The sequence below is a fragment of the Procambarus clarkii genome, chromosome 88, assembly GCF_040958095.1.
Source record: "Procambarus clarkii isolate CNS0578487 chromosome 88, FALCON_Pclarkii_2.0, whole genome shotgun sequence".
In the NCBI taxonomy this organism is placed as follows: domain Eukaryota; kingdom Metazoa; phylum Arthropoda; class Malacostraca; order Decapoda; family Cambaridae; genus Procambarus; species Procambarus clarkii.
Genome location: NC_091237.1, coordinates 20269980 through 20286915, shown reverse-complemented (window position 1 = coordinate 20286915; position 16936 = coordinate 20269980). Strand labels below are relative to the sequence as shown.

Here is a 16936-nt window from a genome sequence, read left to right as displayed (position 1 = left end):
CTTCCCACCTGTTTCCACACCCTCGTGTCTTAAATCTTTTCCGCCCATTAGATATCTTTACGTCATTTATCATTTATTCAAGTAGATTCAAAATAAGAATCAAAATCTCGATTAAAAATGTGATTCAAGTCAACAGTGTCCTTGGCAACATGAACTGATGTAACGAATTGGAACTGTAGAATCACACAAAACTTGTGGCCCTGCCATTCCCATTCCCTTAAGCCAGTGGTTGCAAATACTGGACAGAAACACTCATAAAACTCCAGTTTCAAACCCATTATACTCTAGGTTTTAACTCAATGATATGTGGAGTAAAATGTAGAATGTACAGTATATACATATACTGGGAAATATAAAATGGTTATCAATCTTCACTAAACGAAGATTCTTATCTTTTCTCTGGTGCAGTACTTACACAGAGTTTACCAAGTTAGTATGTCATACATACTAACTATCAAGAATACTACTTTTCAAAATAAAATTTATTGTTATAACCATAACCAACGTAATAAATTCTGCATATATCAAAGCTTATACAAGTTCTAAATTTGTATGGAAAGTATTAAATAACAATGTTCATTCCAATTATAAAACTTTATACATATTTATTTTAAGAAAACTGGACTCCAATATTATATTGCAATACAGAAATATAAATTTACCAAATACAAAAGCTACTTTCATCCAAGCAATTGTCAGTGGAATTTACCATTTATAAACTGTTTCTGTACTACTACTGTCCTGTACTACGAGGCCTCTTTGAAGACTGGGCCACGGGGACACTAAGCCACTAAATCATTGCAAGGTAATCGCAAGGTAAGGTCCTGTACTGTACATGAAACCAACAAGATCCTCTTTGGTTTTTTTTTTTTTTACAAAATATCCAAACACTTTCCTGCCACAATTTTAATACAAATTTTATAATATAGTGCCCTAAATACACATATCATAAATGCCACATTTAAGCAAATAATCATTAAATTATTGCAATAATCTTTGATGAAACCATGAAAGCAAGCCATAAAGTTGTCAATGATAATAAATTTGTAGTGGCATATATTGCAAATTCAAATATAACTTTTTCTTTGACAATTATTATTAGTATTTTAATAACATTTAGCACATGTCTACAAATAAAATTAACAACAGCACTTTTAAAAGTATTTGAAAATTTAGTTAAACAATATATTTTTTTAAACTAAATGATAATGATCTAAATGTAATTACCTATGTGTAGTAACAGGATGAGATCTATACTTGTAGTGTCCCCATCTTCCCAGTAGTCTTTGTCACATGACGCTTTGAAACTACTGATGTTTTGACAACCAAGGTCTTCTAACTTGATATATTTTTTACAGTAAAACATTTTGAAATTCAGTCTTGGGAGAATATCCAGATTTTGTAAAGACCATCTTAAAATAGTTATTATAAACTGTAAATTATATTATATATATATATATATATATATATATATATATATATATATATATATATATAATATATATATATATATATATATATATATATATATATATATATATATATATATATATATATATATATATATATATATATAAATATATATATATATATATATATATATATATATATATATATATATATATATATAAATATATATATATATATATTTATATATATATATATATATATATATATATATATATATATATATATATATATATATATATATATATATATATATATATATATATATATATAATTTTTTTTATTTTTTGAAGTAAGTAATAATTATATTAACCTACCAATTCAAATTATTGTTAAATAACAAACTAAAATGGGTCCATCAAAGAAAATTCCAATTAAAAACTACAAATATTGTATAGAAAATATGGCAGTAGTGAGCAAGTTTGTTGGGTCTTAAAGAATGCTTGTGTTTCACATAGCTTACTTTTTATTAAATAAAACTGATACCTTCTTTACTTTTTCACTGGACTTTTACTCCTTTTACTCAGTTCCAAACAAACTTCATGGTCAACAGAAAGCCACGGGAAAAAATTTGATTAATGATTTAAACTGAACCTTTTTTTTTTTACAAAGTTATCCTTTCTGATTCTGACCTACTGCATAACTAATAACCGAATCTATAACTGATTGTAAAATAAAAAAGTATATTCCAAATCAATTTTGCTTAAATAGAACAAAAATTCACTGGCATTCAAAAATAAATACTGTACCGATAACAAATTTTAAGGAAAAAATTTGCTTACTTTTGAATAAAAAGCTAATGTACAAACTTTTTGTGTGTTAAAAGATGTGTTAATAAAGTAGATCTTTGGGAAGCCCGATATGGGCACACTGAGCAGGAGTAAGGTTTCTCTCCTGTATGAATACGAATGTGGTTTACTAAAGTATTCTTTGTACTAGCACAATAAGAACAATGAGGACATATAAATGGTTTCTCTCCAGTATGAGTGCGTATGTGTTTCGTTAAACAGGCTTTCCTATATGTTGAGTAAATACAGTAGGGGCACTGATGCATCTTGATGACTGCATGCCTCCTGCTACTCCTCAAACCGTCACTGTTCGATTCCACCTGTTAGAAATTCCTAGCTTAGTTATTGGTATCACTCACAATAAAAGCTTTTCACAAAACTATAAAAACAACAATTAAGTCACTATATTCTGTTAAAAGTTGAACCTAAATTAAATTTAAATAATTTTTTTATTTTCTTTAATTTTTTTATTTATTAAACCTCTAATTAAAAACATTTGCAGGTTGTACAAAGTTGTTTACAAACAAAAGCAACAAAATTAAGGCCATTGAGGTCATGCTCTACATGACTAGTATTTAAGTACTGTTATCACAAAATTACAATACTGTAGTTATAAAATTGTCTCGCATAAATTATGTTATTTAGGAATAAACTCTTCAATAAATCTAAATTGAATACTTTACCTTGTATACAATTTATTTGGTGACAGTACGCGATACTGTACCTCATAAAATATCAAGAAATATATAAATGATGGCAACTTCATATATCGTACAGCCATTGTAATCTTTATCTATGAAGTCAACTGTTGAAAGAATAATTAAATATATATATATATATTATATATATATATATATATATATATATATATATATATATATATATATATACAGTATAATCTATTGTTGTCTTGGTGATATCTGTTTTAATTATGTTCATTAAAAGTGAATTGCCCAATGTACCATTAACACCTTGATCTATTAAATTCTTGTATGGGCTGAAGCTAGTATTTATTGATAATTGTTCATCATTTCAAATGAAATGTATCTTTCCAGATTGCTTACCTAAGTCGCAAATCAAGCAGCCTGTAGGGACGTGGCTGTATAAGCACTGACCTAATTTAAAAGGAAACTACTGTACAGTGCATAAACACTCTTCAGCCTTTTAGCTTTAAAGTTCAACAACTGACATGAGTCGATTCCCCGGAATGTAGGGTTACCACCAAATGCTAATTTTAATTGTCATCGCATGGTTTTATACAAATTATGTAAATAATGTATGGTTATAATTAACTTATATGAATGTAATTGTTAACTTAGACCCACACAAAATTTGTATAATGTATAATTGTTTACTATCGACGAAGTTATCTTGTCCTATAAGACACGATTATTGCCAAATAACAATCTGGTGATTGACCCCCAAGTTTGAATATATTTTTGGACATTACAAGACAGAGGAGTAGCAAAGGAGTGGGCTGCAAGACATTTCTTTTGAACTGTGCCAGGAACATATTTACTTTTAATAGAAGTGTACTGCATATATTACATTGCAGGACAATTAAAAAAACTCAAAAACTTGTTGTCACTTATGTGTCAATAAAGCTATTCCACACACTGTGTAAACTAATGTGTAACAGCTATTGTGTTGCCATGAGTCAATAGAAAAATTACCCCACACCCATCATTTCCTGCCTCATACTGGATTATTCAAAAGTCCCACCAATTCTAGAAGGATTAACAGTACTCATGCTGTCAATCGTTTCCCATACTTGGAAAAAAAAAGTGCCTTAGTTTCCTTCCTGACTGTAAGTAAACTGATGTGCAACATGTCCGGAACATCGCCTTCCAATGACTGAAAGTGAGGTACGACCAAGCTAGTTACCAGTGATGCCATGCAAAATTCTAAGAACCTCAAAGGACCAATTGCAGCATATTCATATTTCGTGCAACAATATATGGGTGGGTGTGCAGCAAGACTAGTAACTGTGTGACTCATCACAGATGTAAAGTGCTTTGTATAATAACTGTTGTGAGCCTCTTGATGAATCACTTGTGACACAAAAGATTATTAATGTGTGTATTTGTGTGGGTGATTAAATATGTATGTGTTTGTATATATGTATACGTATATATATGTACATGAATGTATATGTGTACATGTATATACAGTATATAGCATTAATAATTTTGTAATTAGCGTCAAAAGATTGTTATTTGCTTAGCTAAACGAACTAGAGGGTTCAGTTCCTGAGCCGATTATGTGCCTCTGTAATCCTTTACACCACCGCCCACGGGATGGGTATGGGGTACATAATAAAGAAAGAAATTGAATTGAATTCTTGAAAAATGTGGTGAAAGTGATCTTGTTGTTAATTTAATCATGCCAGTGGTGGCCATATGTTGGTGTTCATGACAAGATAGTACTATAGCTTCATCGGTGGTTGTGGTGGAATTTTTTTTCATGTTGTCACAATTGAAGGTAATTTGCTTCAAGCTGCTAAATATGATGAAAATACCAATATTTAATGTGTACTGATCACAGCACTAGTGAAGATCATTGAGTGTTTGTTTTCATTGTGAAAGCTAGCCACAGTGAGACAAATTTTGTGCCACAAAATACAGTAACTTATTTTATGGAAATAAGGGTAGTGTTTGATTTACCTGACACATAATGCATTGTTTTAGCCTTTGCAGTTAGAGGATTAATGATAGTTGCATTGAAATGGTTAATGCCTTCAGCCTCAACTTGCAGCTCTTGATTTTATGACCCAGAAGCCATTTATTAATGTGTCTTGGCATTATTTCAAGTTCATTGATGTGCTTCTTGAGATATGAAATCCATACAACATTTTAACACTTTCCTGGATTTTCGACTTGGACTTACGGGCGGTTTCCCTAACCGCTTGTCGGATCACAACGTAAATTTACGGACCATGTTTTATATTGGGTATTTACTACTCGATCGACTTGGGGTTTGTATGAATATGTTTGCCATTAAATTTTTGTTTTCTCTAATAGGCACTGTGCCTATTTGAGAAAACGGCAATGTATTGTAACTTAGAGGAGAGACTAAGGTGAATTGGTGTCACAACGAGGGTAATTGCCCACTCCACACACTCTTGTGTTGGCCGCGATCATGATTCTACATTTATATGCATATGTCTGTGTAGAGAATTTTATTCCGAACACTATACAAACAAAAAAAAACGGAGTGAATCAAGTATAAACTTGAAAAAACATGAGCAAAGTAAAAACTTTTTACGCTCACGGGTACAAACACGCGTAAGATTCGCGTAAGATTTTATTCGCCGCAAATTTATTTGACGCTCTGTTGGCCAATTCTACCCATGTTCTTATAGAACTTTCTATTGTGAACACATTCCTATAAAAATGAAATACGTAGCTCGAGAAATAATGTCATGACAGTGAAATAAGTATAAACTTTCAAAGCGCTGCATCACAACAGTGTCGTCGCTGCTGAAATCACGGCTAATGCTTCGCCCAGTTCCCACACTCGTGCGGAACATAATTAGACATTGATAGGCATATGTCTGGGTGGGGAATTTTATTGCGAGTTCAGTGATATCAAAATAAGCGCTGTAGGATGACTGTGAGGCTGGCAACAAACGAAAGAGTATGAACATTTACTTCCTGTTTGGGTGTCACGGCGAGTCATCTTCGTGTTTATTTACTTCGTGGTGGGATAGCAAATGCTTGGGTGACATTTTATGCATATGATCCTGTAGAGAATTTTATTGCCAACGCATTGATACCAAAATGAAAAACGTAGCTCGAGAATTGATGTTAGGAGCGTGAAAAGATGATAAACTTTTTTGTGTTCACGCTTGAGCGCACAGAACGCCGCGCGCACAACCCGCTTTTTTTTCCAGGGAGTGCCACCCGCACTAAAGTGTTAACTTTGGTCTCATGAATGACATAAACAGTTTCGTCAGTATGGTGAGATCCATACCTGTCGACTACAAGGATCAAGGTTCCTGCAGCCTGGTCTCTTTCCAAGCCTCCTGGATGGTGGTCTGGTTAACCAGACTGTTTGATGCAGCCTGACACATGAGTCACAGCCTGGATGATCACGTATATCTTTGAATGAGTTTATCGAGATCTCTTTTGAACACTGTGAAAGGTCGGTCAGTTATGCCCTGTGGGTGTTTAGGGAGTGTTGAATGAAAAGTCTTGGGCCCTTGATGTTGATCGAGTTCTCTTTCAGCATTTCTGTTGCATCTCTGTTTTACCATTGGGTTATTTTACACATGCCTTCTGATCTTATGTGGTGTTATTTCTGTGTACAGATTTGGGAGCAGTCCTTCTAGAGTTTTCAAAGTGAAAATTATTACGTATCTCTCCTGCCTGCAATCTAGAGAATACATATTTAAAATTTTTAAGTGGTCCCAATAATTTAGATGTGTTATTGAGTGGATTCTAGCAGTAAAAGATCTTTGCATGCTCTTTAGGTCATCAATTTCTCCATTCATGAATTTAAAAGGCTTTGTCCAAGATCTTAAATATCTTCTCACATAATTTATAGGTTCTGTGGCTTGTTGTCCAAATTTCATTAGTACAGTATTGCTCTATTCACTAATTCGTTTTTGGTACCTTTGTAATTACCAAAGTGTAGTTACAGGATGTGCGAATGTACTACTAATGTAAATAGAGAGGCAGTGAATTAAAAATATATACCTCTCATAATAAATTCTCTCTTTATTCACCATATAACCAAGTTTTCAAAATACAAAAATAAGCATGCAATATCATTCTTAAACATATACTGTAATATGTTAGCAGAATTTATTTGTACAATTATATAGTTTCTTATTTAAAAATTAAGTACAATAACTGTATTTCTATAGCAGGCAATAATAACCATTATGTTACTCCACAAGGAAGTACATTAGCCTTACAATAACTAACAGCACAAGGGACAAAGATATTACAAAGATTAATTATCAGATAAATAAGTTTTCAATTAGTTGATGAATGTATTTGTCAATTATCTCTTGTGTGTCAAAAGATGGGCAAATAAAGTTGATCGCTGTGAGGCCCGGTATGAGCACATTGGGCAAGGGTAAGGTTTCTCTCCTGTATGAGTACGAATATGGTTATTCAAAGTGGTTTTTGTTCTAGCACGATATGAACAATGTGGACAAATGAATGGTTTCTCTCCCGTATGAGTACGAATATGCTCTGTCATACAGGCTTTCCTAAATGTTGAGTAAACACAGTAGGGGCACTGATGCACTTTGTAGACTGCATTCCTTCCGCTACTCTTCAAACCGTCACTGTTCGATTCCACCTGTCAGAAATGCCTATCTTAATTACTGCTGTCACTCATTAAAAATCTTTTTACAAAAGACCTAAACAAAATACTCTGTCCCCTATTGTTTTAGTATTAAAAAATAACTCCAGGATTACTTCTAATTTCAAGAATATTTGAATATCAAATTCATTTCATTATGAGGATTTGAATTGCAAACAAAACTATCCAATATTTATGTGGACTTTTTCTAGCTCAATGATAGGAGATAAACATAAAAGTAAATAAACCTAATACCAAATACAGTATAACAGTAACAAATACATATTATATATATATAATATATGTATATATATATATATATATATATATATATATATATATATATATATATATATATATATATATATATATATATATACACACACAGTATACTGTATGTGCAATATACGATCACGAAACACTGATCATTTTTATGCGGAAAGTCCACAGAGAAATGGAAAAGATATTATATATATATATATATATATATATATATATATATATATATATATATATATATATATATATATATATATATATATATATTTTATTTCTATTTCTAAACAACTGATCTTGGACAAATGTATAATTTTATATGTAAAACTATGATCTCGGTAACAAATTACATATGTCCAATGACTACAGTGAAAAGTACTATTCATCTTCTACGAAAAAAAAGGATTCATGACAAAAAAGTGAGCCAAGTAATCTAATCACTAATACATACATAAACACATAGATACATACATACCATACAGTATATAAAAAAAAATCTAAGTATCATACTCGTGAACATGAAATTCAAGAGCTTAAAACAACTAACGAGTTTTAGTAAGTATTATATAATCTATAATTTTTTACAGCTGCATCTATTAGATTTCTAGATACTGTAATCACAAACTGTATGCCAACACATTCACGTGTACAGGTGTCAGTACTCAGAAGCCTATTGGGCTACTTGAGGTTCACACAATCAACTGTCCTGTGCTGTCCTGTCAACCTGTCAGATCCAACGGTATGTACCTTGACCAACTAATGTACATATTATCAAATGTGCAACAAAAAATATATATTATATTCTTGAATCCTACGAAATATATTTTAAAATATTTAGTGCATATGAGTGTCGGGATGCGATTTATAGTGGGGTAGGAAAGCGTGGAATGAGTGGAAATGTTGGCTCATGAATAAACTTTATCGATCAACTTGCTTGTGGTACAAGATAACCTCATCAATCACCTTGCACATGGAACATAATAACCTCATCGACTGCTTTGCATGTATTACAATATACCCTCATCAATTGCCAAGCTTGTGGTACAAGATAGCCTCATTACATACTAAGTTATTTAAAATGATAGCAGGATATTTTCATGGGTCTTATTTAGATCCATTACATCCATACAGATGTATTACAACCAAATTTAAAACTGGGTGGCAATAACTATAATTACGTGATGATAACTGCATTACCCCTGAAGATCAACATATGATGATAACCACACTTTAAGGGTTAAATGTTGATTCAGTTATTATACTGGACTTTGCATTAAATTAAAAAAAAAATAGATATTGTCAAAAGCAACAAATTTTCTTAATACATACTTGGCTATGCATTAAACCAGTGGTACTGTAATAAACCTACAAGTCTATTACACATTATCCACAAAATAATTATATTCCCTGGAAATTATACTGCTGTTTCATAATCAAAGAAAACTATAACCACTATATAGTAAGTTACAGACAGTACACTACACAACTCACAAAGATCAACATATGATATTAGTAGTACAGTAACTAAATTAAACTGCACTAACTCGACAGCAGTGTTAGACACAATAATGTCCAAAATGAGAATTAATGAAGTACAGTATTTGAATGTCTTAATAAGCTCCCTCGCTCTTATCACTTGACTTATATTTTTAAAAACTTTACATACAGTATTTAAAGTTTTCCAATAAAGTTGCAGTTCTTAAGTCTCTCCTTATGAGTACTACATGTCTCTGCCCTAAACGCTATGCGTATTAGTGGCTGTGTAAAAGTTACTGCATATATAAAATAAATAAATCAATAAATAAATAAATATAATGTACTGCATTACCATACACGAGTTGTTCGGCAATGATATTCTAATGCTTGCCAATTATTATATTCAGCCTTCAGTCCAATAACATACATTCATGGAAGTTTTTACTAATCTAGAAAAACTGATAAAAAATTAAAAGGGAAATGCTCACATAACTAATACAGTACATAATTTCTAAGCTAAACACCAGAAAAAATATTTGTCTACACTGTACTATTAATGAACCCATCTTCTGATTAAATAATTTTGTTTACTCATAGTTTAGAATTATATATTAAAATTCATTACATTGAAATTGCCTTTATAAAATATTTCTTGCAACTTAGAATTTGAACCTACTCAATAACCAAATTTAGAGAGTATGTATTAAGAAAATTTTCTTAAATCACTATATCACTTACAATAGTCATTTAAAAAATAATTTATGTACTCAAAATTGTTTAAAAAAACATTTTTATTAACTATAACGTAAAGGAAATGTATGCATATGATAGGAATAACATTTTTAAGTCACTGTTTATGTGTAAGCATATGGCTCATTAAACTTGATCTTTGTGCAGCCCGGTACGGACAAAGTGAACAAGAATACGGTTTCTCTCCAGTGTGAATGCGAATATGATTAGTCATGGTTTCTTTTGTAGCTGAGCGGTAAGGACAGTGTGGACAGGTAAATGGCTTTTCTCCAGTGTGAGTACGAATATGCCTTGTCATGTAGTCTTTTCTATAAGAGGAATAGGGACAGTAGGGACACTGGTGCGGTGTGATAACGGTATCTCTTCTGTTGTTCCTCAAACCATCACTGTTCGGTCCCACCTGTCGAAAACGCCTAGCTTAATTATTGTAATCACGTACAATCAAAACTGCCTCTTTAAGGTAGAACAAATAATTCACTAAACTTATATCTTCCTTTTAGATTTATTTTTACTTGAAATGGAGGCAAAATCAATTCCAGCAGAATGCCTAATTGTATCTTCTGTTATGAAATGAATAAAAGCCAGAGAATCCAATATAAGATTATGCAACATCTTCCATTCAGATGGAAGTGTTGATGATAATGAAACTTAAAATAACATTTAAATACAGTATAATCTTAATTATTCAGGAAATAATTTACAAAAAAAAAAGCTAAATAGTACTAACAAAAATGTCAATGCCGTATTTATACTAAACTGTATTCAGTTTTTCAAACGTGTTTTCTTTTTACATTTGCATTTTCCAATTGTGTTTTAAAATGCATTTTACATTTAAAATTATTGCATTTTCTTTTACAATTTAAACCAATTATAATTATTCCAGTGATATTATGTAACTAACCCCCCACCCCTTATACTGTACACACAAAACTTGATGAAACTTGAACATGATATTTTAAATAACGTCACATTCCCAAGGGGCTCAGTTTAGAGAAAGGACAGAAAAATTAGGAAAGGCGGTGACGATGCCGTGCTGGTGAAAGAATACCTAATGGTAAACAAAATAATGATTGCCAATCCACTAGAAGTTAACATAATAGCACAGGAGATCTGCAAATCAGGATGATAAACTTATAAGCATTCATGCATATAGTCCACTGCCAAGCAACACATGGACAAAGGCTGGATAATAAACGAGAGGATCTTGTAACAATAACGAGAGATTATAGCAAGAGCGGATAAGATAGATCACCACTGCTGGTAGTCGGCAACTTGAACTTGAAATCCATATTAGCTAGAATAGAGGAGTTTAGGACCTGTAGATTCGTAAACCTCATCCTGGAAACATTCATGTATCAACACATTAAACATGCTACGAGGATGAGGAAACGGGATGTTCCCTCCATGCTGGATTTTATATTCACAAGGAAAGAGGAAGAGATATTTGACATTCAGTACCTTCCTCCGTTGGGTAAAAGTGACCATGTCTTTTAGGGAATAAAGTATGCAATTCATTTATGCAATACGTTATAATCTGGAAGAAAATAAGGAGGTTGAAGTAGTTGAAAAACCTGATTTCAGGAGAGGACATTATAGGGAACTTCAAAATTTTCTTTAAGGAATTTGAATGGTAAGACTTGCTGTTAGGCAAGGAAGTAAATGAGATGTATGTCAAGTTTTGTGAAATATATGATAAAGACACAAAAACATTTATACCAAAGCAGATGCAGAACTAGGAAACAGGATTGCAGCATTAAGTCACTATGAACATTAGAATAAGATTGGAAGAGCCTATGGTAACCCCCGTCTTAGAACTCACAATGCTCACTATTTGGTCACTCACTCTAGAGGTATAGTCGCAGATGGTAAGTAAAGGTATTGTAATCTTGGTATTCATAAGGGATAAAATAGTTATAGTGTCAGAGGGGGGGGGTATGTAATTATTAGTAGTATTGTGACTATAGGTAAGTGTTAACAGATCAGATATGATTTCCTCCATATGCTTTGTAACAATAATGTTTGAACCAATAGACAACTAACATAACTGGACAAAGTTAATGTAGTGTTACAAAATTATCCCAAAACAAAATCAATTTTAAATTCTACAGAATCAAAAGGCCACAACTTCCACTTTGCTGAGTCATCTTGGAAAACCAACATGACTTACTCTTCCAGTTTGAATCACTTTGCCTCCTAATGGCAAAGAAGGAAGAATAGCATCCAGCTAAACACGGTAGTTGTCAGGTGAACACCGGTACAGGTGACACTATTACAACTCTATAATCTTCATTAATATTGTGGACCAATAATATTGTAAAAGTGCTGGACCAACCGGGCTGTGGTGGGTATGTGGGCCTGCGGGCCGCTCCAAGCAACAGCCTGGTGGACTAAACTCTCACAAGTCAAGCTTGGTCTCGAGCCCGGCTTGGGGAGTAGAAGAACTCCCAGAACCCCATCGAGCAGGTATCAAAGCAGGTGCTATCACCCCACATATGAATGGAAGCTTCCGCCGTGTACAGCATTTTGTTATCAAAGCAGGTACAAATTCAGTCTCTATCATCTACAATGACATTACAAAAGCTGAGCGTACAACCACATGTACTAAAATGTACAGTACTCGTCAAAATTTACTTTAATAAAATTAAACTTAGATGTATGGAAACTTATCGAGGCTAATCCAAAAAATAAAAAAATGTCCTTATGAAGAGAGATTTTATGAGAGGTTTATTTATATTCTCTAGAAAGGCAGAGTAAATAAAGGGGGACATGATTAGAGTATATACGGATGGGTGAACACATATAACAAAGGGGATAAATATATCAACACAAAATAGATCCCATATAAATAAGTACAACTAGCATAAGATTAGATCCAGAAAATATCTAGGGTAAATACTGATTTGGAAATAGGGTCGTTGAATAATGGAACAGATTACGAGAAAGAAATGAGACATAGATGGGATCACTACATTTTTGTTTCAAGCACAGGTTAGACATATATATGAGTAAGTTTGGCTGGGCATAAATAAAGGCTGCTTTGCATGGGGCAACAGGCCTTTTGTAATTTACTTTATTCTTATTGTAAGGGGGTGGGGATACTTTATTCTTATTGTAAGGGGGTGGGGATACTTTATTCTTATTGTATGGGGGTGGGGATACTTTATTCTTATTGTAAGGGGGTGGGGATACTTTATTCTTATTGTAAGGGGGGGTGGGGAATATCCAACATTTAAATTATGGTCTCTTAATGGGAACACAACAGGAGTACACACAACTGTTTCCAATTGAGGGATTCAAACAAACCAATTATATGCAGGCATTATATATATTTAAAATACATGGAGGACATAATACTAACATGGAATCAGTTATCACTTATGATTACACAGATTTCCATGGTGAGGAGAGAAACATTAAGAGGGGAATTGCTTACAACAATGAGGTGGGCACCTCATAGCGTTGCCACACATGCCTATACCTACAGGTCTCCTCAGAGTAGCAAAGGACGGTGGGTTGAACCAGGCTACACAAAAGTACAGGAAAGCTGCTCTACACTAATATAAACATTCTCTCTCATACATAATGGCAATTGAAGAAGTGAAAATTGACCTTGAAATTAATAAAAATAAAAGTCAAGACATTACATGCCAGTCTACCATTATATGAAAATTTTGCTAAATTGAAGACAAAGTGTGATTTGAGGAGGTATGTAATGACTGGTACTTTATATTTATTGTATTAGTTTCAATGTTTTTACATTTCATTAAATGTAAATCTATTCCATTTTTATTAATTTCAATAATAATTTTCATGTTTCATCTGCCATGGTTTGTACATCGATTTCTGTACGGGAGAGATTGTTTATGTTAGCGAAGCATTTATGTTATGTTAAGAGTAACATTACCATGCTTTTGGGTAGCCTCTCTAAACCCAATGCCACTTAAGAGGAGAGCTGCCTCTGGTCAAAGGACGTGGTGTGTTTTGGACTGCATGGTGAAGTACAAACCTCACTCTTGTTAGGTGTTTAGCTCAGAGATCTGTACATAAACCTATGATAAATATAACCTGCTTTTTATGTGTCTCATTTCATGTGTTTGCTTTGTTTGAATCCCTTAGTTTAAAATAGTTGTGTGTAATTCACTTGAATTGTATTTGAAATGCCATTTTTATTACGTATGTGATGCTTAATACAAAATATCCATAACATTTAAATGAAAGTTATCCCCCTCCCCCATTCTTACATTATGTCCTTTTATTGTATGTTAGAATCACATGTCATTTGTCAAAGTCTTGTGAATGGTACATTCAAAATGGTACAAAATGTACAAATTATAACAATTTTAAATTACAAATGACTTTACCTTAAACTGAAAGTCTAAACATGAATAATTTATACACTAATAATTAATACACTACTGTATTAATACATTAAACAGATTTACATTAGTTCATTGTTTGAACATGTTATAAACATGGTAATGTTATAAACACACTCAACAAAAAAATTTACTAAATGAATGTAACTGAATAACTGTCAATAACTAAATATCATTAGAACTTGGTCAAGTTTAGCACCAAGACAGCATTACGTAACTGATACATATACACTGTACAAAACATGCTCAAAACGTTTGATAGATGACGACTTAATTGGCCAGTTTGCACAAAACTGTTGAAGATGTTCACAAATACTTATGACAGGCAAAACTGCATATATAACATACCTCAGGTATATAAAGACAATAAATACACACAAATTCATGGCTTCACTGACATAACCGAGTATGCTTTTAGATACATACTGTAATTTCTTTATAAATAGACACTCCAGCAACTCACAAATACTTTTCCATATACAGTATAATTTATTCAGTTATTTTCATACACAAAAAGCAGGTCTGAATTTTACTTTACAGACTGGAAAAAGCAACAAATTTAATTAAATTGCTATTTTTGACACATTAAATGTTGGATTAACCCTTACACTTCCCATAACAGCATATGATGTGTGGCAGGTGCTGTGCATCACATCATATTATGATTTAGGAACTTTGCAACATTTGAAACTCGCACAGCTACACAGTATTCCCAATCAATATTTGAAGCTTCCGGTAAACACTAGCCCTCTTGACAAGTGACATAATTTTTTGGGACATTTTCAGATGCTCAGGAGATGGTTTCTTAACAATACAATAATAAAGACAAAAAACCTTGTTCTGAATACTATTTTTTCTGTATGCATACACATAATATCCCATGTAACCTTTGTGCAATGAAAGGGTTCATGATGAGGTGTTCCATGTCACTTTCTAAGCATGTCAATCTGTACATACAGTACAAAAATTAACACTTGTATACAAACAAATTAATTAAGTTTAAGTGTGCTCATACTGTAATTGAAACAAATCAAATTTACATCGCAGTTCTGGATTACATCCAATTTGCCCCTAAGATTTATAAAAAAAAAAAAAACTGTTCAGATTAGTGAGAGGTCTCTAGGAATATATCCCAGCATAGAATCAGGAATCTATTCTAAAGTATTTATAAATATATAATATTCTACCACTATTAAGTCAAAGAACTAAACAAATACTATTATGTTCAAGGAATCAATGAGTCTACATAACAATTATTTTACTTGCATAAATGCTAATCTAGGTTAGGCCTAATTCCAATTCTTAACAAAGAATTGGTTCCTTGTTTGTATTCTTTATAAAACCTCTATAAAATATTTATAAACATTAAACAAAAAAATTATAGTGTGCATCAAAGTGCTTTAAATTATTTACATTATAATTCAAAACACTTTTGAATTTGAAATAGGGGAATTTACAATAAAATATAACAGCCACTAATATTACTAGTACTGTTTTTATTCTGCTTAAAAGTATATATAATGTGAAACTTATGCTTTATTTGCATAAAAATCTAGTAACTCATGTTTTGTGTGTAAGCATATGGCTCAACAAAGCAGACCTCTGAGCAGCACGATAAGAACACGAAGGGCAAGAAAATGGCTTTTCTCCCGTGTGTATACGAATATGGTTTTTCATGGTATATTTTGTAGAAGATCGGTATGGACAATGAGGGCAGGTATATGGCTTTTCTCCTGTGTGTGTGCGAATATGCTTTGTCATGCCATGTTTCCTAACTGTGGTATATGAACAGTAGGGACACTGGTGCATCATGCCGACTGCTTCTCTCCCGCTATACCTCGAACCTTCTTTGTTCAGTCCCACCTGTCGGAAAGCCTATCTTAATTATTGTCATTTCAAAATATTGTTCTCATTGTTCTTTTAAAAAAGCATGTAAATTTTTCTAAAGTGATACTGTATGCTGAAAGTGCTCTTAGGAAACTCCCTTTAAAAAGTTTTCTTTAGCGCTCATGTGAATTAATAAAATATTACTAGTAAAAATAAAAAAATTGTCAAAAGTTCTATCAATTATTATTCACTTACAATGTTTGAATGGTGACATATTTGTCATGGTACATTAGAATTACAAATCACCATCTCCCTTGGTAGTCAAAACAAACTACCTATAGTATGTGATTAGTTACTTCTGATGTCATTGCTTTAATACAATCATAACAGACTGGTTTGTGAGCTCCTGCAGTTTTGGCCGGTGCAATTTCGTCAAGATGTACAACCTCTTAACCTGCCGTGTAGGTCTTGTAGAAGAATAAAAGCAAAGCATAGGACAACTATCTACTATGAACTTCTATTTGCACTATGCCAATTCAATAACCCAATAAAAAAAATTCCAACGATTTAAAGTGTTAAATGAAAGCTTATAACATATACATCAGTTGTTTTCATTGTACAATACAGTACAGTAAAACTAATAAAAACAAATCGTATTCTATT

General features: G+C 32.3%; 1 protein-coding gene across 41 annotated transcripts in view; it reads right to left on the bottom strand.

Moving 5' to 3' along the window:
• Positions 1–16936, bottom strand: part of LOC123745770 (zinc finger and BTB domain-containing protein 7A) — a 215414-nt gene that overhangs the window by 130460 nt on the left and 68018 nt on the right. For 2 of the 41 annotated variants that reach the window (XM_069317683.1, XM_045726734.2), the window contains exon 6: positions 6961–7565. The exons of 35 other annotated variants lie outside the window; for them this stretch is intronic. In XM_069317683.1, the coding sequence (XP_069173784.1) occupies positions 7263–7565 (303 nt within the window). In that variant the 3' untranslated portion in view covers positions 6961–7262. Of the gene's footprint in view, positions 1–1823; positions 2576–6960; positions 7566–10101; positions 10471–13376; positions 16310–16936 lie in introns of those variants that run through there. 4 more of the 41 variants (XM_069317689.1, XM_045726737.2, XM_045726730.2 and 1 more) reach the window with 3 other exon arrangements.